General features: G+C 43.7%; 1 protein-coding gene across 1 annotated transcript in view; it reads right to left on the reverse strand.

Moving 5' to 3' along the window:
- Positions 1–2,210: 2,210 nt before the first annotated feature.
- The window catches only part of LOC126458633 (cytochrome P450 9e2-like), a 77,288-nt gene continuing 59,979 nt past the window's right edge, over positions 2,211–19,519 (reverse strand). The window contains exons 7-8 of the mRNA XM_050095801.1: positions 7,670–7,933; positions 2,211–2,567 (exon numbers count right to left, since the gene is read on the reverse strand). Coding sequence (XP_049951758.1) covers positions 2,401–2,567; positions 7,670–7,933 — 431 coding nt within the window. The 3' untranslated portion in view covers positions 2,211–2,400. The remainder of the gene's footprint in view (positions 2,568–7,669; positions 7,934–19,519) is intronic.

Genomic DNA, 19,519 nt, shown 5'->3' on the forward strand with positions numbered 1-19,519 from the left:
GGCCATAAAGACTCCAGCCGCGCTTAAGAAATAACACTGCAAGACATAAACTATCGTTTCAAAGCGAAGTTAAGAGGGGGATAAGGGAGAGAGTATCTGGAAGGGGCACATATACGTCATGAAGAACCTATTGGAAGAACAGGACATGAATTTGCAACTGAGGCCTCCCCGACCCCCTCCCCCATCTCGACTCACGTTTGGAAAAACAGCGCTGGCAAGGGCCCTTCTTCAGCGTAATGCAAAGTTAGGGACTGGCGGGGCCCAGAGGGAAAGTGATTAAAAGTCGGATGCAGACCCTCCAAGGAGAGAGTGACGGCAGTTAGAGGGACAGGAGTAGGGGACAGATGGGCCGGGCAGGTCCTAGCGGAAGTGGGGAGATGGCGGTACTGGGAGAAACAGCCGAAGCTATTTGCCGAGCAGGGTTATCTGCAGCAGCTCGGAACAGCAGATGGAGTTCCAGCTGGGTGGCTGAGAACTCCTGCGTGTCATGTCGGGGGTGCTAACGTAGTCAGTGCTGGTATGTTATTTTAACAGACACCGTCTCTGTGTAAAGACTTGGTCTTTCGTGAATACAACTGATTTAGAGCGAATGTGTGCTAGTTAGAGGATATTCTCTGAATAACGTCAAAAGTTGTAAAACTCTCACAGTGTTCGTCATTCTGTACTGATTCCAATCCTTGCCTTTTGTGATAAGGAAATTTTAACAACATAATGAGGTCAAGACTCTCTCTCTCTCTCTCTCTCTCTCTCACTCAGACTGACCCACTATTCCCGTTTTCTCCGAACTCTGTCGCCCAGTCCCAAGCAACACTCACGTTTGGGACGCGTCAGTGTGTTTTCATCCAACTGCCGTAACTCTCGCGCTGGCCACTACGAGGCTGTCAAAACAACAGCAATAAGGTGCAACATCTGTGAAGTGACTGTGGCAGGCGCACCCTCCGTGGTTACTCACCGAAATGAAGCACGCGAATCATGCGAGACAAGGCGGCTCACCAAAATCATCCCGATGGGAACAGTAAACTATTACATCCACGTCGTTGTTCCTGGATCATGCTAAGCATAGTTTCTAAACAGACATTGAAGCAGCTAACCATACTGTACTGTACAACCACATTTGCAACGCTAAAGTAAACTTCAAGCACAAATATCTACCGTCAGAAAATAAAGGTTTACATTTATATCGCAAATGAAGTGTAGAATCAAATGCATCGATTCGTATTTGCAAAAATGGACACGCTTGTTATTTGTCGATTACAGCGTCACTCACCTTGAATGGAAAAGAACTGTTTGAGTAAACCGTAAGTATTTATTAGGAGTATAATCCGAATGTGCAACAAAAAATCGGTGATTTCCGTTAGAAAATACCAAGTTGGTGACACCCACACAGGAGGGGTGGTTAGAAAGTGGCCACTTGTAGCTCAGACGATATACCGTCTTCACGAATTACTATTCGATGCACCTAGCAGCACTTGGCAGAATAATTCTGACCGAGACGCTACTGTAATTACTGGGCTCTCGATTCTTTTCAGGAGACCCCTCGACTCCCGCGTCGGCGTTCGGTAGGAACTTAGCAACGCTGAAACTCACTTTAAGTCCAGAGATGCTCGTTGTCGCAGTTCCCAGTGGTTGTATTTTTTGTCGTATCGACCATACGTCACTGAATAGATCTCCCCTTTACTAATATTTTCTTTCATCCAGAACATTTTTTCCGTACGATGCGTCATTTTCGAGGTATTTAGCTGTCGCTAGTTGACACAAACATTCTTTAACATTCTTTATAGTGTAAAGTCGTGTTTGTGTTGTTTATGACGATGAGACAAAGGAGAGAGTGAACCACAGTGCCGGTGCGGGTGTTGCTCACTTAGGAAAGCACAATTGGAAGGGGGGGGGGGGGGCGGGGGCTGCTGGAGGACGGATCGTCAACAATGTCGCATGTCATCATTCCTCCTGCGAGGACATTCTAATTCCAACCAGGATTTTCCTGTAGTCTCGTTATCAGAAGCCTTATGCCCCTATCTTTTCAAGCCTTGCTGTTCGAATACTGGTGGTAATTGTTTTTCAGTAACAGTTTTCTAACCGCCTACCTCCGACTGAAAAGAATACGCTACAGACGGCGCCTACGGAGGCGGGAAACATGTGAATTTTGTGTTAATTTCCTTTAAAAAAAGTGGAGAAGGGAAAAAAGGAAATGTGTGTTACAGAATAACATATCAATATAAATAATGCATTCTTTTCGACCAGTGTATAACGTGGACAGACACATATTTGTGAGGTTAACAGACAGTTGTCAGTTGCGTTATTGCAGCCGCGTGTACAGAGTAGTGTTTTCGAATTGATTCAAGAAAGTCAGATTTTCTTCCCTCTCACATTCATGTGGAACGACATGTAATAATTTTCTGATCAAAATCTACGCCGCACGCCAATCCAGGCGCCACCCTTGATAGAGAGATTGAGCTTGTTTGGCTGTATCTTCAGAGGCACCGGTGTCTTGGCGACTACCTGGAAGCTGAACTTGGACATCAAGTACAGGAGTACCACCTTCGCCTCCATCAACGCGAACCTCTGGGCTGGAAAAAATAAAACAATTGTCATAAAGGACATACATATATTTTTGGTAGAACTTAACAGCCAGTTAAAATAGGTATTTCTCATGAGTGGGTGAATGTAGACATTAAGACTGAACGTCAGCATAGGCTTTTTTTCTGGAAGTTCCCATTCAGCTTAAACATTAGAACACGCATAGTGTTCAGATTACGATTATAAGTCTTTCAAGATCTTAACAGCTAAGCATTCTCGGAAGAAAGATAACAGCTGTCACTTTGCCAATTGTTCTGTTTAACACATAATAATATTCTTCTCCAGTAGTATGTATTCAGACTCTGACTATTGTGCGAGATTATACAGTAATCTCAGATAACGTTTTCTACGACCTGGATAAAGCATTTTATCGTGGAAATCACAGAATTCCCCAAGATAAATTAAAGTTTTATGGGATTGATGGATAGCCAACCAGTGAATAATGCACCAAAATAACACAGAGAGTAGTATCTAGTAATTCATACAATACTGTCTGGGGCATAATTCTGACAGAGGAGAAATCACATATGGCGTTCCTCAAGGCTCAATCTTAGGTCCACTATTGTTCTTCATATAAGATGATGATGTTTGGCTTGTGCTGCATGGTCATCAGCGCCCGTACAAAGTCCTAATTTGTACACACTCCAATTTTTATACAACCCAATTTAGTCATTGTCATGAATGATGATGAAATGATAAGGACAAGGATGATGAAATGATAAGGACAACACAAACACCCAGTCCCCAGGCAGCAGGCAGAGAAAATCCCCATCCTGGCTGGGAAACGAACCTGGGACCCCTGTGATCCAGAGGCAACAACACTATCCACTAGACCACGAGCTGCAGACCCTCATATATATATATATATATATATATATATATATATATATATATATATATATATATGATATCCCATATAATATACAGCAAGCATAATTAGTTCTTTTTGAAGATGACACTAGTACTGTAATCAATCCAAGCATGCGTACAGAAACAGAATAAATGGTAAACAGTGCTGTTAAAAAATATCATTGATTGGTATCCTGTGAATGGTGTCAGCGTCAATTTTAAAAAGACACAACATATTTAATTCTGCACATCTAGAGGCACTACACCAATGATAAATGTAATAGGGTGTAAACTTCAAAATAGGGTGTAATAGGGTGGAAACCTCGAAGTTCTAAGTGTCCATACTGATGAGAATTTAAACTGGAAAAAACAAATTTTGGAACTCCCCAAACAACTCAGGTCAGCCGCATTGGCGCTTATAATCATAGTAAATCTTGGGGGGAGACAGACCAGTAGCTGACATATTTTAAATACTTTTATTCAATAATGTCATACGAGATAATGTTCTGGGGTAGCTCATATTTAAGCCCAAAAATGTGCAGTGAGGATAATACATGGCATTCACCCATTATCAGCTCGTAGACATCTGTTTAAGGAGTTAGACATTCTCTCTAATGCTTCACAGTGTAATTTATTCCCTCACTATGTTTGTTGTAAATAATCCACTACAGTTCAAAAGAAAGGAACAACAGTGTTCATAATTGAAATACTGGAAGGAAAAATGACATTCATTGCTCCACATTAAAGTTGAATTTAGCACAAAAAATGGTGCACAGTGCTAAAGCTAAATTTTTGATCACGTACACAGAGATACAGGGTGTCCGAAAAGACTTTCCCTGATTACATAAATTGATAACTTAGGCTAGATTTTAGATACAAATATGAAACTTCTGTCGAATTGTTTACAACTATCTAAGCTTTTTTCTGTTTTAGGTTCGCAGTGCTTAAGTATTGGATGAGGTGCAGTGCCCAAGAAGCCATGTTAACCAGTCAGGAGAAGGCACAGTGTGTCCTGTGATACCATGAGACACGATCACCAACTACAGTGCAGAGACACTTCCAGACAACATTTGGAAGGAATCCACCTGATGTCAAGAGCATTAAAGCCTGGTATGAGAAGTTCAAGAACACAGGATCGGTTGCTGACCTTCCGAGGTCTGGTCGACCAAGAACCTCAGCAGACAGGGTGGAAGCTGTAAGGCAGTCTTTTCTGTGAAGTCCAAAGAAATCGGTGCGCAGGGCCTCACGTGAATTACAGATGCCAAAAAGCTCTCTCCATGACATTTTACACAAACGTTTATTGTTTCGTACATACAAAGTGCAAATCGTTCAGGCCTTGTTGCCCAATGACAGTACACGGCGATATGACTTTGCGGTCGAAATGCTATCACGTATTGAGGACGATGATGGTTATCTCAGACGAATTGCCTTTTCCGACGAAGCGACCTTTTTTGTCAGTGGAGTAGTGAATCGCCATAATGTGCGCATTTGGGGTTCATAACCCCCTGGCGAGATCACGGAGTGCACCAGACGCAGTCCAAAGGCGAATGTTTGGTGCGCGCTATAGCACGATCGTATTATCGAGCCATTCTTCTTCGCTGAGGTTACCATCACATCTGCAGTGTATCTGGACATGTTGCAACCGTATGCTGTTCCTCAGCTGCTTCAGTATCACCCCGATGTCTTGTTTCAGCAAGACGGTGTACTGCATCATTGGGGTTTGGACGTCCGTGCCTATCTCGATATGACCTTTCCAGGGCGATGGATTGGTCGTGACGGGCCAAGGGTTTGGGCTCCACACTCTCCTGACATAACCCCATTAGACTTCTTTTTATGAGGTTATGTCAAGGACGAGGTCTACCGAACACGTGTACCAGATCTTGAAATCCTGCGGCAACGGATAACCACAGTCGTTGAATCGACCCCTCCAGTGATGTTAGCTAATGTGTGGACGGAAACTGAATATCGCCTAGATGTGCTACGTGCTACCAAGAGTGCTCATGTAGAAGTTTACTGATGTGTGAAAAAAACTTTGATAGTTTGTAAACAATTAGACACCAGTTTCATATTTGTATCTGACTTCTAGCCTGAGTTATCAATTTATGTAATCAGGGAAAGGCTTTTCGGACACCCTGTACAAAATGTCTGAGAGACAGCAAAATAAAATTTGAAAAAAAAAAGTTGAATAGAGTTCTTCTTGACAAGTCCTTCTATTCTGTAAAAGAAATTCTATTATAGTAATGTGTAAAAGGTGGTAGGTAGGAATTACTAACGCTACTAACCCATATACATTTATATATAACTTTGAATTGTATAGGATGTGTGTGTTTTACAAATTAATTAGCAATGTGTACGCAACATGAGTCGTTCCGCGTCATTACGACATGAGACCGACTAACTAACTGCACACAGTGCTGAGACAGGGCACTGGGTTGGCCTGAAAGGGCTGTGAACCGAGTTCGAATACTGTTGTCAGTTACGCCTGGAGGGAAATGGCGAGATGGAAGACATATGGGCATGTTTCACACCTCCTCCCAGGGAATTCACGCCTCCATTATCGGTCTACTCCATTATTTCCGGAAGTAATTGTATTGTGCACAAACTGTATTGAACTACTTTGTGAGTGAGAGGAAAGTACTTGTTAGATCCCCTTTCCCCGCTCCGCAATCAGAATACCGCCTTTTCTCGGGCACTGCTTGGCTCTCTGTTAGCTCAATAGAATGAGTGTATAAGAAAAGTTAAATGAGCAGAGTTACAAGAAGTTAAAATGTTTTTTCATTGTCTCTCCTGTTGAGACAATCTGAAATTCTTGCATCGAGACAGTGCCATGAAACTGTAATAAAATTTTTGCTCGTTGTAGCAGCTCGCAGTGGTTGTAGTTGCTACTGTATCGATCAGATATCGTTGAATCGATCGAGATGCAGCAATGGTGACGTCACAAACTGCCGAGAACATGATCGATTCCTTCAAATTACTAATTATTTGATGTTTTCGAAAGAAATTACGCTGAGTAAAATTTGGTCGTGGTCTCATAGCGTACACGTCTGCCTAAGGCTTACGATTGCTTTTAATTTCCTGTTTTTCTTACTTAAAAAAAAAACAGTTGACTTATAAATTTGTTTTTGGACTGGATACGCCTTGAGCAATCGCAACTTTTCTTCTTTCTTTCACCGAGACAAGTTTCTCCGTAATTACAGCAGGTAACTTCAGCGAAACACGCGTGGATAAAAAAACGGTAGCTGTGTTTGCTCAATGTGGAACCCACGGAACCGCGCTGCTGCTACGGTCGCAGCTTCGAATCCTGCCTCGGGCATGGATGTGTGTGATGTCCTTAGGTTAGTTAGGTTTAAGTAGTTCTAAGTTCTACGGGAGTCATGACCTCAGAAGTTAAGTCCCATAGTGCTCAGAGCCATTTGAACAATTTGAACCTACGGAAAAACAAATTGTAACCAAACGTAGGAACAAGCGTGAGCTTACAACAGGAGAAGAATATACATATACAGACGTCAGAACATGGACCCACTTGTAGCTTTTCATAATTTTTTTGAGATTATAACTAAAGTTGGCATTACACGTTGATAGACGGAACTACCTTTTCTTCGCTGTGAGGTAGTTGGCTTTAATGCGAAACGGTTTCCATGAAGTACATCGATCAGACCTCCGGCATAAAAGCACCATACACTTGGTTTCAGTCAGTTTTCATAGACAGCTGTTGAAGCAACAGAACTATTTTCTATGAAACAGAAGTAGCATGTGGAGGATGTAAACGTACGTAAATAAATGAGTTAATCCTGCCACAGGGCAACAAGACAGTATAAGTAACGCTTTTTTAATGGGATGATTCAGCCTGAGTCAGCAAAAATGTTTGAAACGCAGTGGTTTTGATGTGCTTCTTGACTAATAGAGCGACAGTATTTTCGACGAAAAGTCTGTTCTTTTAGAGTAAGATGGACGAGAGCTTAAGTTCTTAAATGCTATGTGATTTTACTAAAAATGTTCTAGCTTAGACATTTGACTGTACTTGGCTTTTAGTTACAGCCTATAGCGTTTATCTGACATATCATTATCGTTTCAAAACTGATAAGATTGAAATGTAAGGTCAATGCTGATAGCTGGAAATTTAAGTTTCGCATTTACAGAAATACAGCATGAAGCCAGCGCTAAACGATGGTTTCTAACACTGAAATGGTGTAGATAGAAGTAAGATTAAAGCAACAAAATTTACTAACAGAAAATAGCTTACCAATGCAAATGCGAGGTCCGGCGCCGAAAGGGAAGTATGTGAAAGGCTTGATGCGGTGCTTGTTCTCCGGACTGAAGCGTTCCGGGTCGAAACTTTCTGGGTCTGGGAAGTACTTTGGGTCGCGGTGGATGGCGTGTACAGGAATCCAGATGATCTCGCCTGGTCTCACCTGGACGCCTCGGCACACCTCCGTGTCCGGCAGCTGGTAGGGGTGCACACACACCCTGTCCAGCGCCACACCTGGCGTGTACATCCGTAGTGTTTCTGCCAACAGGTGAACACCACTCTTATCAGTCTGAGCATTCGTTCAGACGTTCGCTACATGACATAAATCATCTACATCGTAAATCACATGGGCGTCAAATGTCATTTGTTAATGAGATTCTGGATAGCAACAGATACACACTTTTACAGTTACAGTTTTTACTGGCCATCAAACATTAATACAATTCATATCGCCGGGTCCAGCCATCAAGGAAAAATTAAAAGCTGCAAAATAAATAAATAAGTAAAATAAAATAAGTGAGAACTGAAGTTCTAGTAGTTCACCATGTATCACAGGATTCAAAAAGTGACGCTTGATAATAACATAAATTTAAAATGGAACCACACAACACAGGCAACGGTAGCATTTTGAAAGCAGACGTTTCTGATTCCATTGCCTACCGTCGAGTACCGCTGACCGCATGGCGGAACGAAAATCCAGTCGAGTTTCGCGCAGGAAATTTACGATACAAGTACACACAAGTAAGTATTCGAAATTTTTTTGGATAATGAGGAATTTCATAAAATCGAATAATTATTTGGATATTTATCTGGCACCAAAAGAAAAGTACTTGTATCGAATCAGTGTTACTAGAATATCCGAGTAGTGAGTGGGTGAGTGATTGCTGACGCGCTAGCTGCTGTAGAGACCTCAACACACATCTTAGTAAAGTCTTCTGATTATGTCGAAGAGAAGGGTCTGGAGAAAAGTATTTGCAATATTCAAAACTATACCAGTGACTGACGGTTTGTCAACACAATTATCATACCAATATCACCAAATGTCAGAGAATGCAAGGACGTTTTATTAAGAGAGCTGAAGAAAATGTGTGGGTTCACTGAATTAAATGGCCAAGCAGCCACTGCTGCCCTGTTGGATCCAAGATTTCAAAACCTAAATTTTCAACATCCAGCAGCATGAGGGCGATCCACATAAGACTCAGAAGTGTGGTTTCTGAGCAACAAAGTAGCCCAAATGAAATGGAGGAATCCGAATTTTGGAAACATCAAATATCTAGCGCACGGCAACAAAAAGAAAAATGAGACACACCGAAGTGGCGAAGTATCTCTTTATCTGTCAAACTCTGCAAACTCTTAAAAAATTTGCTGAATGGGAAGAAAGTCCTTTGTCCTGTTTGTACAAATATGCACAACAATATCCTTTCGTCCTTGCAACATCTGTGCCTAGTGAGTGTTTATTTTCAAAAGTTGGTGGGTAAACTGCTCTTTTGGGGAAACTTTCCAAAAGGTGTTTTTTCGTTGAACTTTTACAGTTAATAAGCAAATGAAAGTATTTAATTTGCCTTATTGTCAATCGCCATGCCGCAGTGGTAACACCGGTTTCTATCAGATCAACGAAGTAAAGCAATGTCGGGCCTTGGCTTGCATTTGCACGGGTGACTGTCCAGGTCTGCCGAGCGCTGTTGGCAATCGTGGCGCACTTGGGCCTTGTGAGGCCAATTGAGGGGTTATTTCACTGAGAAATAGCGGCTCCGGTCACGAAGACTGGCAACGGCTAGGAGAGCGGTGTGCTGACCGCGTGCTCCACCACATCCGCATCCAGTGATGCCTGTCGGCTCACGATGACATGGTGGTCGATCAGTACCATTGGGTCTTCCGAGGCTTGGTAGGACGGAGAGAGAGAGAGAGAGAGAGAGAGAGAGAGAGAGAGAGAATTTGTTTTATTATGATACATAAAATGAGGCAACGAGTAAAATATCATACGATGGAGGTCTGATAAGTCTAGTAAAAAGGAAAAACAAACAGGTTTGCTTAATGAACAGTTCTCCTCACTTCTCGACACAGTCTCATCCGAGGTTACGCACTTGGTGCAGCAATCCTCCAGCTCTTTCATCCCATCACACTCTTTTTCATCCCATCACACTCTGCAAAATATATGACTGCATCGATCACTTCCTTATTTGATGAAAGTTTCTTCCCATCAAGCCAAAGTCTCAAGATCGAGAACAGGAATAAGTCACTTGGGACTGAATCCACGTTGCGTGAGGAACCAGTTCGAAGCCCAGTTCATCCACTTTTGCCATTGACACCTTTGAAGTGTGGAATGATGCATCATCCTGATGGTAGAATACTTTTTTGTCTGACAGTCTTGATCTTTTTCCAGCCAACGCAAGTTTCAAACCATCCAACGATGAATCACAACAGGGTCCATTTATAATTCTGCCGTTCACCAAGAAAACTAAGAGGACTGTTCGTTGGGAATCCCAAACAAAAGCTGCCACTACCCAACAAAATGGGCTTTGCCTTTTTCGATGCCCACCAGCCTTTGGCCGAAGTTTTTAGTGGCGTTTTGACTCTGGTGTGTAATGCTGGCTCCAGGTTTTATCAAAAGCCACAAATCGGTGCAAAAGCCTTGAGGATTGTGATTAAACATCGCCACACATTGTGCTGAAATGTCGTGCCAAATGAGCTTTTGGTAGACTGTCGCGGCATCCAGGGCCGTTGGCAAGGGTGGGGGCTATGGCGGCTATAGCCCCCCCCCCCCCCCTCACCGTGGAGTATCATATTACACTGGATAAAATGACTTCAGAAATCAGCGAATATAATACTCCAACAGATGAAATCATTATTTTTTATTATTGTGTAGCAAGATAGGTTGCAATGTATTCCAAACACATTTTAACAAAAGAATAAGAAAGGCAAATAGCTTACTACCTAAATCAGTAATATCATTCAACTTAAAATAGGCGTCTTATTATTTATTAATACACATTTTTTACCCTGAACTCAGAAACAATTACCAAAAACTATTTTAAGCAACACCAAATTTACCAATTTGTAGCTAGAGGACCCCAACTCTCCTTTTGTTAAGCTATATTCCATAACCCCAACCCTCTCACCCCCCCCCCCCCCCATTACCCCCCCTCCCCCTTGACCGACTTCCTGAATCGCCCATGGCGGAATCCATCTTGCATACAGCTTTCACATAGCCAATTCTCCGTGCGGGGTGTCACGCAGTCGCTCAGTTGAAATGCATACAGTCTCTGCAGTCTCTCGAATTTCTATTTGGCGGTCTCGCATCGCCACGTCACGGATTTTGTCAATGGTTTGTTTTGTGATGATTTCAGTTGGACGGATTTCGTCTTCGGTGCTGGTCCGACCACGTTTAAATTCACTAATCCAGAAGCAAATGATCGTCAATGATGGTGCAGAGCCCGCATGAACTCGATCCATTTCTATTTTGATTTGTGCGGCAGTCCAACCCTTAAAATGAAAACGATTAATAACGTCACGAAACACGGTTTTCTCCATTTTCAATAGCAGTCGAAACACTGACCAATTCAGAGGGCTGTCAACAATGAAATGCACGCTGTACACTGTTGAAATTCTTTATACGATTCTGGCAATGATCAAGCTTACCAACCATGAAATTCAATAAAAATGTTAACTTTTTTCATGGAAATTTTCCAGACTTATCATACCACCCTCGTGTATACTCAGCAGTACTTCACTTGCATAGAAAGTATCGATGTGAGTAGATATCGATACTATTGTAGAACTCATGGAAGTAATATCGCAGGACGACTTGAGTACTAATCTTCTGAGCAGGTAGCGATACTCTGATGGTATCGGAATATCACTAGTTTTGCGGAGCGGAATGGAGCGCTCAACTGTTCAGCGACAGCAGCGGAGTAAAGACAATGTCGTAGCATAGGTGACGATGAATTGCTTGAGGTGGCTGTCCGAAGCGAAATACCTCAAAAGAATACTCCAGGATTCCACAGTCTCACTCACTGAGATTAACATTACATCGGACAGCAATATTAAGCATTTACGTACATTTCTCATCTAATTTTCAAGAAGAGAGAAAGACCCATGTACCAAATGTGTCCCCATATAAAAAAATGGGCTTTCGATCAAGTAGATCAAACTGTTCCACACGGTCCTCTTGCCAGTAATCACTTACAGGCAGGAAATCAGTGCACTGATTGCGGACGCAAACGTCAATAGGTTTCAGGCGCTGCAAAATAGAAAGTATTTCACCAGGTGAAGATCCGGTAGTGAGGAACATATTTATGGAATAAAAATTCGCTTCAAGCTTCATCAGGTGACACCAAATAATAATGGGAGCATAAATATGTAGCAATCGCACCAGTCAGTCACGGAAGTGACTATACTAATGCTGCGCTAGTATTAGTCCTAGTCGAAGGAAAGGGAAATTTTCGCAGAATTCAATGAAGGTGCGGTTGGGCGATTAAATCTGGGGCCGCTAGCAGAGTGTGGTAACAGTTAACAGCCAGCGGGCCAGGCAAGGTAAACATGGCACTCGCGGGCATGGAGCTGCGACGGCAGTACTGCACGCATAATTCGTTTTGAGTGGATCAACAACGAGGCAGAAAACTGCAGCGTTGCTTTGAGTTAATGTGATGTATGAGGCGGGGCACTAGGCCAGAGCCAAGAGTGGCGATTTGTAAGTAGCTGACATGTGGGAACTTATCCCTGGCGTAATTTATGTCTCTCTCTCTGACACTACATCAGAAGCAAGGGGAAAACTGACATAAATAGATGGACAGTTTTAGCTTGGGACAGAGTGTGGCAGGTCAGCCAAGTGTCGGGGCAGACGTGTGCTGGGCTTCACTAGAGGGGCCAGTCTAGCAGCAATGTTATAAGCATTCTGCATAAACTTGTATTCTGTTTTCTGTGTACTTGTTCGGGCTATATTCCGCATCCGAGGACACAACAGAGGGGCGGGACAGAATGGCAGCCTGGAAGTTGGAGATTGCACAGTCTGCCTGAAAGAGGGCAGTGGAAGCAGTCTGCAGCGGGTCCAGGAGGGGCTCAGTTCCGCTCCAGTCTACAGGCCACGTTCTCTTCCCTCCTGGTGTACCGGGGTCGGGGCAAGGCGTACGTTGCAGGAGGCACGACAGTGCTGGAACAGTGCCAGAGATGGAAGTGGCTATTGCTATTCGGCAAGCACCACTAGCAGCAAGTTGCAGCACAGCATCCAGGAGGGTGCGGGTTGAAGTCTGGTCCTGTCCTGGAAGCAGTGGCGGCCCCAGGGCCACGGGTGACCAGTACACCCACATTTGTCCCACGGTTGGAGAGAGCAGGCCAAACAGGGGGGAGGGCGGTGAGGACAGGACCAGGGACTGTAGCAGTCTCCGGAGTCGCGGTCAGCAGCGCGGCGCAGGGCGCGATGCATCGGCGGGCGGCGACTGGGAGAGCGCGGCCGACTTACAGCGGGGTGGCCTTGATGATTGCAGCAGTGGCATCGGCATACCAGGAGTCTGCTGAGCCGGCTGGACTCGCGGGACAGTGCGTGAGTGGCACGCTGACACTATGCTTCACCCATCGAGTACTGTAAATTGTATGAACAAACGAATGTTTCCAAATACTGCTGTAACACTCTGCACTGCCCTTGGTGCTCTTGAACTTGCTCGGCCTCCTGACAAAATATGGCACTGTGGGTACCTGCTTAAGCTCTGCCATCTAGAGTCTCGGGTTTGACACTCTGACCCCACAACAGTGGTGTCAAAAGTGGTGCCAGTTACAACACCGTTACCGGATTTCCACTCCCACATCTTATGTCGAGCGAGTAGTGTTGAGGTGTGCCTGAGTAGAGGGGTAGTTCGGGTGTTTGATTGCGTTCGTGATGGGTGGCTATGCACTTCTTGTCACGCCTTGTCGTTCGGGAGGTGTTTGTCCATACCAGTACAGAGAGGGAAGCAGGACTGTTCACCTGCACATGAACACGATGTGGATGGGTGAGTGACATTTGATTTATTATTTATGTGTCATTCTTTTGTGTTTTGAATGGTTATGTATGAATTAGGACAGACTTTTTAAAGGTGTTTTTTGTTAGGCTAGAGGAGCCTGTAGATTTATCTGGATTCAGGGGAAAGGGAGGACATGATAACATAGCACCTAAGTGATGTAATTTTTGTAACATGACAGATCACGGATTACCATGTACGAAGTGGGTGCTAAAGAGTTGGTTTATTTGTAAGAAATTTGGTCATTTGGCTCGAAATTGTTTAGATTGTTGATGGGCGATGATTCGCCGCAGGAACTAAGTTTAAGGAGTAGCAGGCTGAAATTAATGGTAACAGTGTAGCTATAAGCAAGAATGGCAGAAACACAGTCAGCAGCAGAGGCTGTGGCAATAACTACAGCAGAAGCTATAGCTGCTCTAACGGAGCAAATTCGGGTATTAGCAGAGGTGAGGATAAAGGGCAAGGAAAAATATGAAGAATTAGCAGGGAGATATGAAGCATTGCAAGTAGGGGAAGGGACGTCGGGTAAAAGTAAATTACAGGTCGTGGAGTGTCATAGACCGTTTGACCTGGCAATTGCGGCAGTGATTAACCCATTTTCGGGTAAAGCAATGGAGGATGTGTCGGCATTACTTAATGAAATTATCACTGTGGCTGAGGCCAATGGGTGGTCAGATGTTGGAATATTGAGAGTGGCGAAGTTACCCTTGATTGGGGATGCCAAGTCGTACGTATTGTACCATGAAACACTGCACAATGTTGGGACGTTTTCAGAGCTTGAGACTGAGTTACGCCAGAGGTACCAAAAACAGAACAGTACCAGGTTTTTTCGTGAAAAATTAAGTGTGTTAGTTATGTGTGTGTGAAATCTTATGGGACTTAACCACTGAGGTCATCAGTCCCTAAGCTTACACACTAGTTAATCTAAATTATCTTAAGAACAAACACACAGACCCATGCCCGAGGGAGGACTCGATCCTCTGCCGGGACCAGCCGCACAGTCCATGACTGCAGCGCCTTAAACCGCTCGGCTAATCCCGAGCGGCTGTTAGTTATGAGGCTGTGGAAGTTTTCTCAGACAGGATTCGAAAACTGAATGTACAAACGTTTGAACTGTCACAGAGTGGGAAGACTAATAGAGTGTTGTTACAAGAGGCTGAGAACAGGGCGTTAGATGTGTTTTTGTATGGAGTACCATGGAAAATGTCAAGTCAGGTGGAATGGAGAATCTCATTATCTTGCTGTGGCTCTAAGGACTGCCATGTACTTAGAGGAGGTAGATTATGCGACGAAGCAAAGGGTGGAGCGTAAAGTTCTGGCAACAGAAATTACGTGTTTTGGTTGTGGCCAGGTGGGTCATATTAGGAGGCAGTGTCAGCGTCAGTTGCGGTGTTACTCATGCGGGAACATGGGTCATGGAGCAGTGAACTGCAGGAGTAAAAGTAGGGGGGAACCTCGGCGATAGCAGCCGTTAAACGAGAACGAGACTGCTTCAACCGCCGAAGAGCAGTCCCAGTGAAATTAGGTAATGCGCTTGTAGGCTTATTAGGCTCCGTAAACGGAAGGGAACAAAGGTTTCTGGTTGACACTGGAGCACACGTGTCTGTTATTAGTCTAGGCCTGGTTAGCAGGAGAAGGCGTGAGCCACCACGCTATAGGTCACGTGGGGTGGGAGGTAATAAAGTAGAGTCATTGGGTATGACGGTACTTCAATTCGTGATGCAGGAACTAAGTTTAGTGAGCACATATAGGTGTTACCATGTCTGGGTGAGGGGTATTCAGTGATTCTCGGACTGGACTTCCTTGGCAAACATTGTGCGAAGATAGATCTTTGGCAGCAGACAGTGGATTTCGGTGGAAGAATGTTTTGCTTTGGGGAAACGGTTGCAGAAGGACGAATGTCGCAAAGTGCACTTAACATGAAAGTCACACCAGCTACACTGCGAACGGATTCAGTAAAGGTCGATCAGCAGGATAACATACCGGCAGGCACAGGAAAGGTAGTTTGGGTTTCGATAAATACAGACTTACCAAGGGATACGTTGTAGATGGTGGAGCCACTGTCGAGTAATGAGGAGTTGGATAATGCGCACTGTTTTGTGCGGAGGAGTTTAGCTCAAGCAAGTTATGTGGAAGGAGATTATAGGGTTCCTGTAAGTATAGATAACTTAGGCAGAGCGCATTTTAGCTTGTCGAAAGGGTTGTTATTGGCCACGATGGGGTTTTTTGAGTAAGATGACTTCGATAGGTAGGATTTAGAGGCGAGCCATAAGCAAAAGGTCAATGCATAGCAATTAAGGGGACAATTACAGCATTTGCAGAGAGATGACAGGGTCGCATTGGAGGAAATGTTATTGACATTTAGCTATTTATTTGTAATGAAGGGTAGGTTACTGGCAACACCGATTAGGAAGCATCACATACCAACGGAGAATAATACACCAGGGTTTAGGAAACCATATAGGATAGCACATCATAAGCAACCGCTAATTTATAGAACAACAACTACGGGATGGAGTCATAGAGCGCAGCGATAGTCCATATTCAAGCAATGTAGTTCTTGTACCTAAGAAGTCAGTGGATGGTACAAGGAAATACAGGTTTTGTTGTGATTATAGGTTTCTGAATGCGAAAATCATTTCTGAAACATATCCGATTCCGACTATCACGGACAGAGTGCACAATGTAAGTATTTTACAATGATGGATTTACGGAGTGGATACCATCAGTTGGAAGTAGTGCCAGAGGATGGGGCAAAGACACCTTTTACTGTTCCTGGGGGACACTATCACTATAAACGTATGCCGTTCCGGTTGAAGAATCCACCGGCTACAATTCAGCGAATTATTAGATGGGATTTTAAGGGGACTGAAACCAAAGACATGCATGGTGTACGTAGATGACATTATAGTATTTTCGAAGGATATACCAGAACATGTATCGCGTTTAAGATAAGTCTTAAGAAGATTGCAGTTGGCACGGTTAACATTGTGGTGTCACCGCCAGACACCACACTTGCTAGGTGGTAGTTTTAAATCGGCCGCGGTCCATTAGTACATGTCGGACCCGCGTGTCGCCACTGTGTGATCGCAGACCGAGCGCCACCACAAGGCAGGTCTCGAGATACGGAATAGCACTCGCCCCAGTTGTACGGACGACTTTGCTAGCGGCTACACTGACGAAGCCTTCTCTCATTTGCCGAGAGACAGTTAGAATAGCCTTCAGCTAAGTCCATGGCTACGACCTAGCAAGGCGCCATTACCCTTACATAGCTTGTATCTAAAGAGTCTCATTTGTATCGTCAAGAGCGATGTACCACAAGGATGGATTAAAGTTAAGTATTCCAGAAGCTACGTACTTTTCTTTATAGCATTCATTACGTATCCTGTTTCAGACCTCGCGCCATCCTGCTTTAGCTTAGCGCGTGCCTTTCGGCTTCCTCTCACTGTGTCTAGGCTTTCTTGTCTAGACACAACAAACATTAACTTTAGAAAAAATGTAATTTTGTGTAGACGCTGGTCAAATAATTAGGTCATGTAATCAGTGAACAAGGGGTTCAAACCGATCCTCAGTTAACAGAGGCAGTTCAAAATTTTCCGACACCATGTACAACGAAGCAATTACAATCGTATATTGGGATATATTCACATTATCGTAAATTTGTAAAAGATTTTGCTAAAATAGCCAAGCCATTAACAAAGCCTTTAAAGAAAGGGGTTAATTTCAGTGGATGGAGGAATGTCAGGAAGCTTTCAATAAATTAAAGATGAGATTAGTTTCTGGTCCGGTATTGGTGTTTCCGAATTTTGAAGAAGACTTCATCTTATCATGTGACGCTTCAAATGGCGCAGTAGGATGTGTTTTGGGACAAATGGTGAATGGACAGGAGCAGCTGGTGGCGTATGATTCTGTACAGTTAAATGTGGCAGAGCGGAATTATTCCATAATGGAAAAGGAGATGTTGGCTGTGATATATGGAGTAACGTATTTTCGTTGTTACCTTCATGGTAGGAACTTTAAGGTCGTGACAAATCATGCAGCGTTGAGATGGTTACTGGGACTCAAGGTCTCCTTCTAGTCGGTTAACATGGTGGGCTCTAAAATTAAGTGAATTTGACTTTGAAGTGATTCACAAGCCAGGGAAGAAACATGGGAATGCAGATGCATTAAGTAGCAAACTACACACAGTAGAAGTAACGGGTAAGATTGTCGCAAAGGGCACAAGCAGAGGATAAGGAATGCCAGAGTTTTAGAATTCAACCACATCTCATTGTGGAGGGAAATTTGTTGTGTAGAGTTACCCGGTGCAGACTAGGAGTAGTGGTACCAAAGAGTTTGAGAGAGGAATTCTTAAAGCAGGCCCATGATCATGTGCTTTCGTGGTATGGTGGTCATTGAGTAACAGAAAGACGAGTAGCAGAACAATTTTGGTGGCGCACTTGAAGAAGAGATGTGGAACATTATGTAGCAAATTGTGTGACATATGCACAGCGAGCGGATGTGTTGCGCACAGGAATTCCATTGCAATAGTTACCAGAGGCTTCCAAAACACTCAAGTTTATCGGGCTAAATATTTGTGGGCCGTTCAACAAAACACCAGCAGGCAATCGTTACGTTTTAACTATAGTTGATCACTCTTCGCGATTTCTAGCCATGTTCGCAATACCAGACCAACAGGCAAGTACGGTAGCACAAGCTTTAGTCAATAACTGGTTATTGAAGTTTGGGGTGCCTGATACCACAATTATGGATCTGGGAACGAACTTCATGTCCGAATTAATGTCACAGTTGTGTCGTTTATTGAGAATTAAGAAATTACGGACCAGTCCATTTCATCTGCAGGCGAATGTGAGAACGGAGCGAGTACATAGGACAATTTAGAAAATGATAAGTTATTATGTGAATGGAAACCATGATAACTGGGACGTTTATCTTGTGTATGTGGTATCGAGTTATAACGCTAAAATACATTCAGAGGTCGGAATGTCACCGTTCGAAGTGGTCCAAGGAAGAAAGATGCCATCGCCATTTGACGTTCTATGTCCGAAATTGGGAGCTAAATGGGATGCAGTGAGGGAATTAGCACGGACAATACGGGATGTCTGGAAGAGGGTACAGAAGGACGATACGAAAGCGTTAGAGAGGCAGGAAGAACCGAATAGGCGGTTGGGACCTCTACCACATTACAGGGTAGGTCAATGGGTATTAATCACGAATCTATATACTCCTAAGGGAAAGACGAAAAAATTCTTGACGATGTACCACGGACCATACCAGGTTGTGGAGATGACTTCGCCTGTGAATGTTAAAGTGCAGCTGCCAACAAAAACATCCATTATCCTCGTAATAGAGTAAAGCCTTTTAAAGGAATGTTGGACAGATTACCTCAATTGCAAGGCAGTGACCCGACTGCCGAGACTAGGCAAAGCAAGCGGAGGAAGAAAGTCTCGGCGGAAGCACAACAGTGGACACATAATGTGTAATATTGTATGGCATGTTTACATTTTGTTTTTGTATCAAGTGATAATTTGCGTTTTTGTGTGTGTGTGTGTGTGTGTGTGTGTGTGTGTGTGTGTGTGTGTGTGTGTGCGCGCGCGCGTTTTTTTCTCTTTTTCTCGCATTTTGGTGTGTCCTATAACAATTGCGTTTTTCTTGTTTGTTGCTTTAGTTTTTTTGTCATTGTATGGGGGAGACTACTTTTTAGAGGCAGAGTGAACTATCGGGAATTTTTGAGGATTGGAAAAGGGGTAGTACAGGCATGTTTTGTTCTTTTTCTTCGCAGGGTCAGAACATATGTGGACGTGTTGTATGATAGCCATGGGGATGCTGATCTGTGGTGGAGCTGGACATC

This window comes from Schistocerca serialis, chromosome 2 (genome assembly GCF_023864345.2).
Source record: "Schistocerca serialis cubense isolate TAMUIC-IGC-003099 chromosome 2, iqSchSeri2.2, whole genome shotgun sequence".
NCBI classification, from domain to species: domain Eukaryota; kingdom Metazoa; phylum Arthropoda; class Insecta; order Orthoptera; family Acrididae; genus Schistocerca; species Schistocerca serialis.